The sequence below is a fragment of the Heterodontus francisci genome, chromosome 31 (assembly GCF_036365525.1).
Source record: "Heterodontus francisci isolate sHetFra1 chromosome 31, sHetFra1.hap1, whole genome shotgun sequence".
In the NCBI taxonomy this organism is placed as follows: Eukaryota; Metazoa; Chordata; class Chondrichthyes; order Heterodontiformes; family Heterodontidae; genus Heterodontus; species Heterodontus francisci.
Genome location: NC_090401.1, coordinates 39937551 through 39950222, shown reverse-complemented (window position 1 = coordinate 39950222; position 12672 = coordinate 39937551). Strand labels below are relative to the sequence as shown.

At 40.8% G+C, this 12672-nt stretch overlaps 1 protein-coding gene across 3 annotated transcripts in view; it reads right to left on the bottom strand.

Moving 5' to 3' along the window:
* The window catches only part of maco1b (macoilin 1b), a 97221-nt gene extending 86883 nt beyond the window's left edge, over positions 1-10338 (bottom strand). For 2 of the 3 annotated variants that reach the window (XM_068011357.1, XM_068011354.1), the window contains exon 1: positions 10005-10221. In XM_068011357.1, coding sequence (XP_067867458.1) covers positions 10005-10084 — 80 coding nt within the window. In that variant the 5' untranslated portion in view covers positions 10085-10221. Of the gene's footprint in view, positions 1-10004; positions 10222-10286 lie in introns of those variants that run through there. The other variant, XM_068011355.1, reaches the window with a different exon arrangement.
* Positions 10339-12672: the final 2334 nt, after the last annotated feature.

Here is a 12672-nt window from a genome sequence, read left to right as displayed (position 1 = left end):
CTTCAGCTCAGCTTCTTCACAAAGATGACTGTGCCCCACACTCTCCACCAACCCCCCCCCCCCCACCCCCCCCCCAAAATGTTGTTGGTGAGGAACTTGGCAATGGAGGAGCTGTTAAAGATCAGGGGAGATTATTGGACCTTTTCTTATGGAAAAAAGCCATGGCCAGGTACTTACATGGCACAAAAAATTATCTGTCACTCTCTTGTCCTTTGAGGTGCTACATCCAAAAGGGCTACAAATCAAGGGCTGGAAATCAGGATTGGGTTGGGTAGCTCTTTTTCAGCCAGCAGAGACAAGATGGGGCAAATGGCCTCCTCCTGTATTTCTATGATGTTGACCAGATTCTGATGCAAGTTGGGATGGCTAACTTCATTATAGAGCCAAACACTGGAATCATGAGCAAACAGCCCCACTCCTGATTTTCTAAGGGAAAGTCATTGGTGAGGAATTGAAGGTGGTTGGACCAAGGACACTGCCCTGACTAAGTCCACACAAGAGATGATCTGAGGCTGCAAGGATTGACCACCAACAACTTGGGGGAGGCAGTGGTGTAGTGGTAATGTCACTGAACTAGTAATCAAGAGGCCCAGCTAATGCCCTGGGAATAAAAGCAAAATACTGCGGATGCTGGAAATCTGAAACTAAAACAAGAAATGCTGGAATCACTCAGCAGGTCTGGCAGCATCTGTGAAAAGAGAAGCAGAGTTAACGTTTCCGGTCAGTGACCCTTCTTCGGAACTGACAAAATTAGAAAAGTCACAGATTACAAACAAGTGAGATGGGGGTGGGGCAAGAGATAACAAAGGAGAAGGTGCAGATTGGACCAGGCCACATAGCTGACCAAAAGGTCACGGAGCAAAGGCAAACAATATGTTAATGGTGCGTTGAAAGACAAAGCATTAGTACAGATTAGGTGTGAATACACTGAATATTGAACAGCAGCAAGTGCAAACCTGAAGAAAAACAACCTGAAAAAAACAGTGGGTAAGCAAACTGATCAAACCAAGATGAAATGAAATAAATGCAAAAAAAGATTGTAAAAAATGTAAAAAGGAATGTAAAAAAAAAATAAAAAATAAAAATGAAAGTAAAATGGGGGGGCTGTCATGCTTTGAAATTATTGAACTCAATGTTCAGTCCGGCAGGCTATAGTGTGCCTAATCGGTAGATGAGATGCTGTTCCTCGAGCTTGCGTTGATGTTCACTGGAACACTGCAGCAATCCCAGGACAGAGATGTGAGCATGAGAGCATGAGGTGTCAGCCTGGTGAAGGTACAACAAGTACTACTTGCATGCCAAACGGTGGACGCAGTATGCTAAGAGATCCTACAGCGAACAGATTAATCTTCAGCCAGACGTGCCGAGTGGATGATCCATCTCGGCCTCCTCCCGAGGTCCCCAGCATCAGATGCCAGTCTTCAGTCAATCCGATTCACTCCACTAGATATCAAGAAAGAGCTGAAGGCACTGGATACTGCAAAGGCTATGAGCCCTGACAATATTCCAGCAATCGTAATGAAGGCGTGGGTTCCAGAACTAGCCGCGTACCTAGCCAAGCTGTTCACTGGTATCTACCCAACAATGTGGAAAATTGCCCAAGTATGTCCTGTAAACAAAAAGCAGGACAAATCCAACCCGACCAATTACCATCCTACCAGTCTACTCTTGATCATCAGCAAAGTGATGGAAGGAGTCATCGACAGTGCTACCATGTGGCAGTCGCTCAGCAATAACCTGCTCACTGACGCGAGCCACTCAGCTCCTGACCTCATTACAGCCTTTGTCCAAACATGGACAAAAGAGCTGAACTCAAGAGGTGAGGTGAGATGAGAGTTACAACCATGGACATCAAGGCAGCATTTGACCAAGTGTGGCATCAAGGAGCCCTAGCAAAACTGGAGTCGATGGGACTCGGAGGGAAAACTCTCAGCTGGTTGGAGACATACCTTGTACAAAGAAAGATCGTTGTGGTTGTTGGAGGTCATTCATCTCAGTCCCAGGACATCACTGCAGGAGTTCCTCTGGGTCATGTCTAAGCCCAATAATCTTCAACTGCTTCAATGACCTTCCCTCCATAAAGGTCAGAAGTGGGGATGTTCACTGATGAATGCGCAACATTCAGATACCGAAGCAGTTCGTATCCAGATGCAGCAAGACCCGGACAACATCCAGGCTTGAGCTGATTAGTGGCAAGCAACATTCACACCACACAAGTGCCAGGCAATGACCATCTCAAACAGGAGAGAACCTAGCCATCACCCCTTGATTGTCAATGGCATTACCATCGCTGAATCCCCCATCAACATCCTGAAGGTTACCACTGACCAGAAACTGAACTGGACCTACCACATAAATACTGTGGCTACAAGAGCAGGCCAGAAGCTAGGAATTCTGCAGCCAAAACTCACCTCCTGACTCCTCAGTGCCTACCCACCATCTACAAGGCATAATCCAGGAGTGTGATGGAATACTCTCCACTTGCCTGGATGAATGCAACTCCAACAACATCCAGAACAAAGCAGTCTGCTTGATTGGCACCCCATCTACAAACATCCACCACCTCCACCACCGACGCACAGTGGCAGTGTGTACCAACTACAAGATGCACTGCAGCAACTCACCAAAGCTCCTTCGACAGCATCTGCCAAACCCACGGCCTCTACCAGCTAGAAGGATAAGGGCAGCAGATGCATAGGAACACCACCACCTGTAAGTACCTCTCCAAGTCACACACCATCTTGACTTGGCACTATAATCGCCGTTCCTTCACAGTCGCTGGATCAAAATCCTGGAACTCCCTTCCTAACAGCACTGAGTGTACCTAGATCCTAAGGACTGCAGCTCACCACCATCTTCGCATGGGCAATAAATGCTGGCCTAGCCTGCGACGCCCACATCCCATGAACGATTAAAAAAGCTGATAATCACCAAAGAATAAACATTAGGTTTTGTTATGCATTTGTAAAGCGGAATATTGGGGCTTAATTTAGCTAAGCTCGAGTCCCTTGCTGCTCATAGCTTTGTGTATTCCACCCCTAAGTTCAGCGGAAGCATCACTAGCAGGTCACATACCCGCCCCACCAGACTTGGAAAGGATGATAATATGCTCGTTGAGACTTTTCAGATGTGGAAAGGATTCAAAAAAATACCATAAATGTTGCATTCGATTTGCATGGGTGGTCATTTCAGTATTTACAAGCCAGAAAAATCCTTTTAATGTCCTGCAGTATCAAAACGGCCACACGAGCTACTAGGACAGTTTTTTTTGTTGTCCTATATCTTTTGGAAATGCAGTGCCCTTCAGCTGCTCCTTTTTAAGTTTATAACAAGAGCAAGATAAAGTAGTCTTTAAAAAAAAATGGAGTAAATGATTAAAAGAAATGCTTTGTTTACCATGGGGTTGTTACTAAACGGCTTATAGAAAACAATTTAATTTAATAGGGCCTTACATCATAGCATTTTGTGTTGAGTTCCCATACATCCAGAAGACAATTCTTAAAACCTACATTTCTGTAGGATACAACAGAAGCTTATTTCTTGAAAATACAATAGAACAATGGAGAGTGGACCACAGAAGAGCACGTCACAAAATATCAAAAGGATATGGTCCTGAGTGAGATGTTTGCATTGGAAACTGGCAATCTACTAACAAAGTAAATAGTAAACATAGTAACTATGTACCCGATAAAAGATTGTGTGTATGAATACTAAAAGTTCATATTTTTGTTCCAGTCAATCAGGGTCACTATATAATTCAAGAGCAAAGTACTGCAGATGCTGGAAATCTGAAATAAACAGCTCAGTTCTGACGAAGGGTCACAAACCCGAAGCATGAACTCTGTTTCTCTTTCCACAGATGCTGCCAGGCCTGCTGAGTATTTCCAGCATTCTGTTTTTATTGCACTATATAATTGTTAAATTCTGTATGTAGCTGTTTAATGTACACAAGCACCTAAAGAGGTTCTAGTTATGTAGTGGTGTTAAGAATTTTGTATGCACAATGTGACTTTTTGTAATATGTCTACCTGAACTATGAAAAGATTGACAGCAACTAGATTCTGTTCTTCCAAACTTGGGTGGGGCCGGGAGAGCATTTTGAGTTCCATAAAGTACGGAGAACGATTGTTGTTTATAGATAGGCCTGTGAGTGGCAATGGTGTCGACAACTTGCACCCATGTCTTAAGAGTCATACAAGCACGTTACAAAATCTAAGAACTCAGTTCTGCTGAAAGGTCATTGACCTGAAATGTAACTGTGTTTCTCTCTCTCTCTGCAGATGCTGGCTGACTTGCTGAGTATTTCCAGCATCTTCTGTTTTTATTTTAGATTTCCCCAGCATCCGCAGTATTGCACTTTGGTTTTTACTACATCATACTATTCTACCAAACACAGAAAACAATTTAGTTTCAAAACCAAACTCCACACGCAAACTAAAATGTAGACCAACAGAAAACCAAAATGCATTTTAAGTAGGATAGGAAGAAATATTTAATTCTACTTAACACAGGATAGAGAGCAGCAACAACAGTAATATTAGCTGTTTTCTTATGAGTTAAATGTGTGAACTCAGCATTGGTGATCACATTTTAAGAGTATGAATTTAGGATCCCTAGGTTAAACGGAAAATGGCACAAATAAAGATACCTGCAAGTACGAAATAATAAAAACTGATTTCATGTAACAAAAGGCTCAAGATACAAGTAGGACAGACTCAGACAACTTTCCCAATTATTGGTGTAACTAGTTTAATTTTATTGCACCTTCTCAGTACTTGGTATATATAGCAACACATGAAAGTAAACAGCTGAGCATCTGGAACTTGTTTAAACTTCCTATTTGAAGGGTTAGTGGAAACGGCCAGTCACACCTCCTTACAAATACACACACAAAACAGAATCATACCATTATCATACAATCTTACAGGAGGCCACACAGCCCATCGTGCCTCTATGAAAGAGCTACCCAATTAGTTCCACTCCCTGTTCCTGACCCATAGCCTTGCAAATTTTTCCTTTTTAAGTATATTTCCAATTCCTTTTAAAAGTTACCAATGAATCAGTTTTTAACCAGCCAGCCATTCAGGCATTGCATTCCTGATAATAATCGCTGGCTAAAAGAATTCTTCCTCATCTCTTTGGTTCTTTTACCAATCAACTATGATTGTTATTTTTGTACCAACTGCAATGCAATATAGATATACAAAAATGTCTGTGAGAAACTTACACAAAGAGAATTAAAGGAGGGATCAGAGTCACTTGCAAGCTTCTTGCAAACAAGAATAAAAATCAAGATTTTGTTAAAACCTGCATGGTCATTTTCCATTCCCTGCCAGTTTGAAAAAACTGGATTCTTAGCAGGTATATTATAGAAAAAAAGATGTTGATGGAAGATATATTATAAAGCTTTTACGCTGTACAAAGACTAACTTGTTTGCAAAAAAATTAGAAAACCAAAAGCTAAGCCCATCATCTCAAAGCCATGCTATTGTAGGAAACTACATCTACAGACCAGATCCTGCTGGAGCAAGGCATCTCACAGTGTATGATGCAAGACTTTCTCCTGCATTTTTCACCTCGCAAATGTTTTGCACCGTAACTTGCTGGAAGAGCTGATAATGGCATGGCGAGGGCAATGAGGCATCTGGGACCTTAGTGAAAAGCAGGACCATCAGTCTATTAACCAATGAGACAAGGATTGTGAAAACAACAGAGAAGGATGGTGATTTAGAGTCAGGTACTGAAAGAGAGGGAAAGACAGATTGGATTGTGAGAAAAAAACAGGAAACAAAAAAAAATTTAAAAATTAAACATTCTTAAAATCTTTTTTAAAACAATTTACTACATGCAGGAAGGTGTGAACAGTTCAAAATTGTCCCTTTTCCAGGCCAGAGAGGTTGACTGGCACTGCATTAACAATTATTAGGTTGTCATTTCCCATTTCCTTTGTTCCTATTAATGCAGAAAAATGGCATTGAGGTACAAGATCTACAAGATGCATTGCGGCAACGCACCAAGGCTACTCAGGCAGTACCTTCCAAACCTGCGACCTCTACCACCTAGAAGGACAAGGGCAGCAGATGTGTGGAAGCACCACCACCTGCAAGTTCCCCTCCCCGCCACACACCATCCTGACTTGGAACTATATCGTCCTTCACTGTCATTGGGTCAAAATCCTGGAACTCCCTTCCTAATAGCATTGTTGGTGTACCTACCCCACATGGACTGCAACAGTTCAAGAAGGCAGCTCACCACCACCTTCTCATGGACAATTAGGGATGGGCAACAAATGCTGGCCTGGCCAGCGAAGCCCACATCCCATAAAACAAATATAGATCAGCCATGATCTATTTGAATGGCAGAGCAAGCTCGAGGGGGCAAATGGCCTACTCCTGCTCTTATTTCCCATGCTTCCATGTTATAAAGTACTTATAAGTTATAAAGTTCCAGCCTGAACTTTCTGCGGCAAATTTAAAAGGAAAATTAACATGCAAATCCAGCAAGTGCTTCAAAATAACAGGAAGGCAAAGGGCAAGATGCTGTATCTCTCAACCCGTAAAGTAGCCAGCCGATTTGCACATTAATAATTGCATGCACTGTTAACACGGGGTTATCTTTCCAGCATGATCCAGCCCAAGATGCTTGCGCCCATTTTTTTTGCGACACTTTGCATTATAGGCAGGAAAAAGACATTTCACTAGCACATCTGTTCCAACATGTATGTATGGACCAAACAGGTGAGAGTTAACTATTCTATTCTGCATATGGAGTAAACCAAATACAGCCTGTAGGCTATTTTTTTTTTGTGCATTTTTCTATTAGAATTTACAGTACATTAATAATGTGCACAAAATTACAGGTCAGAAGTCTAACTGATTTAAATTCTTTCCAGCCTGAGGTTAACAAGTTAAAAGTTTCAACATATGTTTACAGTAAAGTTGAAAAAGGCTAACTATCAATCAAGACTCAACAGAGTGTAATCATATGAACTCTGTGCCATGGAGGAAAATGAAATGACCTGTACTCGTGTTGAATGACAATATAAGTTGGATGGAATAAGTGATTATCTTTTCTCCATGCACACACTTTCACAAATAGACAATGACAAAGCACTAAAATAACCTTATCTGTCTCCTGTGTAGGGGTCCCAGATATGGCTCTCAGTGATTGACCATAATCTTTAAATATCTCAACCAAGAACCCCAAATAAGAATTGTTGCAATGAAAATTGACAAACTAGCAACTTTGTACTTGACATTATATGAACACTGTTAGATGAATTTGCAATTCAAAGCATGCCATAGAGTTTCAATGTTAAAGACTTAACCAAATTTGTATTGCATTATTGTGGATTGTACAGCAATCTAGATTTCAAATAGTTAATCACTTTGCTGTCAGTGCAGTACCAAAAAATCTTCTGTATATGTGCATTTTGTCAGATATAAAATTAGATTCAAGTTTCCTTTTGGCTAACCCTAACTTTTAAGTTTTATTAAAATATTTATTTTACTGCAACTTTCTCAGGAAACTCATAAATTATCTTATGTAAACATTATGCATTCCAAACACCAGAAGAATCCAAGCAATATTATACATTACTGCCATCAAGAAGTATTTTGGTCAAACCTATAAATGCATTATGCCAGTGAAATAAATAGTTATGGTCCCACAAGTTTACTGATGAATTTTGGGGTGCTTTCATACACGAACTTTAGCATTACAGCAGAGCACTAAAGAGACTAGTGGTGGCAATGTCAGATGTCATCAAGCTCAGTACTCCCAGCATCTGATGGCTTGACAACTCAACTGTAGATTGCAATGTAAAAATGGTCTTCTATAATTCAGGTACAGGAAGGGAAGGATCAACTGAAAAGTTGGTTCAATTTTTTTGATACGGTTTGAGATAACATGTTGCCCAATTTGTAGAACGTTAACCATGTAATCAGCTAGGTTACCACTTACATGGGAAAGATATGCAAACTGTCACTTCTAGCTCTAACGACTTGACATGTAACTGAATTGCAGATCAAACTTCAGTCTTTGTCTCAACTTACACTGTTATTTTCAAGCACTGAAATGGGACCCTGAAGAAAGCATGAACTGTAACTTTCCCTTTCCATTGATTGCTGCAATTTCTAATTGCTCCTGAATAAAACTTACAATTCACATTTTGTTAATGAAAAGCAACAGGACTTCCAATGGGGATCAAATTTTACCATTGGGATGTCAAACCATCAGAACCATTCACCTACACTTTCAACAACTTCACACTATTGCTAATCAGCTATTCAAAAAATCCAAGCAGACTTTTAAAGGCTTAACTATGAAATATTTACACCACCTATGTGGATGTTAAGGACTGCAAAAATACAATTAAAAAGGTATCAGGTGAAGATCTTGTTTGTTGACAAGTCTCTCAACTATTAACTCAAGAGTGCAGGTCAGTGTTTCAAGGACACTAGGTGCCACCCTCAGTGCAGTGGTAGCAATTTCATTGAGTCAGAAGACTGCAGGTTCAAGCCCCACTCCAGAGATTTGAGTACCAGACTGAGACTCCAGTACAACACTGAGTGCTACACTATCAAAAGTTCCATCTTTCTAATGAGATTTAAAACTCAGGTCCTGCCTGCCCATTCACATGCACATAAAAGACCCTGCGGCACTATTTGAAGATGAACAGGGGAGTGCTCCTAGTTTTCAGGCTAACATTTATCCCTCAACCAATGCCCCTAAAAAAAAAATGGTCATTTACTGGATTGCTGTTTGTGGGATCTTCTTGTGTACAAATTGGCTGCTATGTATCCTTAAATCTAGATTTCAAAAAAACTGCATTGACTGAATTATTTAATTCCAAAAATGCAGACTTGGAGCATTGTAGTTGTTTCACTAAGTGATACAAATTGTATAAATAAACTTGATTGTAATTGATTTCTCATTCCCAGCATTGCCAGGTAACTTCAATTTTACAATTTTTATAAAATAAGATCCTACTTAAAGTAATAAAAATATAGCAAGATTATTAAATATGGCAAAATATAATGTGGGGGTGGGGAGGGAGAGAGAGAGAAAAAGGAGAGAGAGAGAGAGAGAGAATAGTTTCATGGTATAATTTCCAACTCCCCAGAAGGAAAATGAAGAAATTAAAACAAGATAGAAAGGTGTTTGATAGCCAGCACTGACATGATGGGCCAAACTCTATGACTCTATGAGATACTTTTACATAGACAAGAGATTAAAATTCCAGAAAGTGATGGAATTCAACAACACTGACAGATCTTCCCTGTATAAAACATCAATTGTGTGTAAAACTACATTAACTATCTAACTTGGCGCTGGGAGAAAGTAACAGCATAAGTAAAATTGGGGAGAAATAGGCAAGGGAGGAGGGAAGAAAAACTTGTCCACTGGAATAACAAAGAATAACAATTATGAGCATTCCACAATAATTTACATGTTTTCCAGATACCAATGTGAAGTCCTTTTTTTCCCCAAAATACAGAGTATAATTTTTCCAAAATTGAGCACAGTAACTTCCAACACCAAAAATAGTTATATAGCAAATAGACTTCAAAAATATTCTATAATTCACTTCAGGAGTGCATTAGAACTTTACCTGAAGCCCTGGCAGGTCAGAGGCCATATTATGACAGCTCTGCCTGAAGTCTCTCAGAGAACCGCAGACTTTCCCCTGCTTTTATTACAATGTCATTGGAAACAGCAGCACAAGAAACAAACACTTTGTTTTTAAATCCTCAGATCTTTTTTACATTTCAAAAAAAATAAAGGAAGCAAGTTTCCAGAACGTCCTAAATGCAAGAAAATACTGCTTTCCCTCCCCCTTTCTCTATTACGCGAGTCCCAGGCTTCTCTGCGGCCTAGTCCAGGGAACACACACCCAGCCAGGGCCACCAACGTTTCCCCTCAGTCGAACCGGGGAGAATGATTATTTTTTTCAAAATAATAATTATTAAAACGTGAAGGTTTGCATTGTGTTTTTTTGTTACCTGCCGTATATCCCCTCCGTGATTCTGTTCCGTTTTAACGGCCTCCTGATCTTGCTGCAATCAGCATTGCGCCTCTTCATTGTCCTTCGCTGCCTTTCCCTTCTTCAATACAGTTTCCTTCTCTTTTTTTAAATAATTTTAACATAAAAATGGAAAATAAATTAATTTGGAATAATTTTAAATTCTGAAAATATTATTTTCCCCTCCCACCCCCCCCTCACACTGTCTCTCCCTCCGCTTTCTTCTCCTTTCAAACAAAGAATTAAATCAAATAAAACCAACCCCTTTCGGTCCAAGCCAATATTTTCTCTCTGTCTCCTGGCAGAGGAGAGGGAGGGCAGGGGTGGGACTTAGGCCGCTTGTCTATCTTGATCACTATGATTAACACCGCCAGCTGACCAATAAGAGACCGGTTCCTATGATTGCCATGTGCAAACACCTATAAGCGCTGGAGGCTCCGGCACCAGGTAGATGTCAATCATTCAGGGTGACCCAATAGACGGACGCAAAGGGTGGGCACTTTGAGACGTCAGGTTGTCGGGGGACAGAGACGGAGAAATCACGCAGGCGTGCTGACTTCAAAGCGTCATACAAGCTTAGTAGGCACGATTCGCGCAGACTCTGAGCAATTGCCGCCTTCCAAATGGTGTCAATCAAGCGAGCGCAGCCAATCAGCAGCAGGCGAGTAAAGGGGCGGGAGGATTTGCAGCAGCCAGATTAGGTTGAGGTGTATTTGGGCTGTGCATTGCCTGGGGGAGGGTGCTTGGGCTTCCACGTATGCAGGTTGTGCTTTAAGTTCCAGGCCAGGGTTGTGGGCTAAAATGCAGTTTTGTATTCAGCAAAAGGAAATTGAATTCGTTCCCTAAATAGGCATATTCCAGTGATAGCTTACCACAGAGAAATTATAAATAATTTATTATGCTGAACTATCACAGCAGAATCTGATCCAGAAGCGACTTCCCAGCATCTGCTGAACAAATACACACGCTGGAACCTTTGTCAAAGAGCATTTTGCAAACTATTGTTGTTTACCAAACACTTGGATGTTGCCACACAAATTATATTAAAACATAGGATAGTTTTTTTAAAATGTGACACCTGATATGACTAGATCTTCCAACTCACCCTTGTTTTGAAGGTGACACCCACATTTCTAAAACCTATGCTTTTTAATGTGGCAATGCTCACGGGTAGTTTTGAGGTGTGGAGTGCAGGTTCTACATGAGGTACTTGAGCTGATGACAAATCTTTGTAATTTGTAGCTGTTGTTGCTGACTTTATCTATTTGGGATGTGCAAGCCACCAAGGCTGAATTTGGACTGGTTCTCTGGGTGCTGCTTCTGGGTTTCTTTGTGCTCTCCGAATTGTGATTATTTGGATAATAGAGGATACAGCTTTGTCACTGTGATGCCATGTGACTATTTTGGATGCACCTAATATGCATTTCTATGTCAGGAATTTTGGGTATCCCCAAAGAGCTGTTGTATGGTTTCCCATGAGTTTTTTCATTGTTTGTATCTCTATGGCACTCAACCCTTCTATTACTCTTGCAATATGTGTCTGTTACACTTTTTCCACTGCATCTGTCACAATTTGTCTAACAATTTTCTATGTATTTTCACCATTAATCTGTACCCTCTCTCTCTCTCTGCTTTTCTACCTTTGTTACTGTCTTTCCAGAAGTGTCAGTGGAAGTGGCCAGAATCTGCAATAACCGGTTCTGGGGAAGGTGGGACCTGTACAAGCCGGACGGTCTGCACCTGAACAGGACTGGAACAAATATTCTTGCAGGAAGGTTTGCTAGTGCTGTTGAGGATGGTTTAAACTAGCTTGGCAGGGGAATGGGAACCTGAGTGCAGTCTTAGATAGGACAATTTCAGGGCAGGGAACAGGAGGCAGAAAATTAGCGAGTGACTCTGACAGACAGAAGAAGCAAAGGTTAAAAAGTGTGCAGTATAGGAATTTAGCAGTGTTAAAGGGTATTTATTTAAATGCAAAGAGTATAGTAAAATAAAGCCGATGAGCTGAGGGCACAGATAGACACATGGCAACACAATATTGTTGCTATAATGGAAACTTGGCTTAAAGAGGGCCAAGAATGGCAACTTAACATCCCTGTTTACAGTTTACAGGCGGGATAGAAAGAAAGATTAAAAAAAGGAGGGGTGTAGCATTATTAGTGAAGGAATCAATAACAGCTTTGAGGAGGGACGATATGCTAAATGAATCATCAAATGAGGCTATATGGGTGGAGCTCAGAAATAAAAAAGAGACAGCCACATTACTAGGAGTGTACTATAGACCCCCAAATAGTGAGAAGGAGGTAGAAGAACAAATATGTAGGCAAATCTCTGAGTGCAAAAACTATAGGGCAATAATAGTTGGGGATTTCAACTACCCCAATATCAACTGGGATACAAATATTGTGAAGGGCACAGAGGGCACAAAATTCTTGAACTGTGTTCAAGAGAACTTTTTTAGCCAGCACGTAACAAGCCCAACGAGAGGGGGCACAATTCTAGATTTAATCTTCAGTAATGAAGCTGGGCAAGTGGAGGAAGTAACAGTGGGTGACCATTTTGGAGATAGTGACCATAATACAGTAAGTTTTAGCATGATCATGGAAAAGGACAAAGATAAAACAGAAGTAAGAATTTTAAATCGGGGG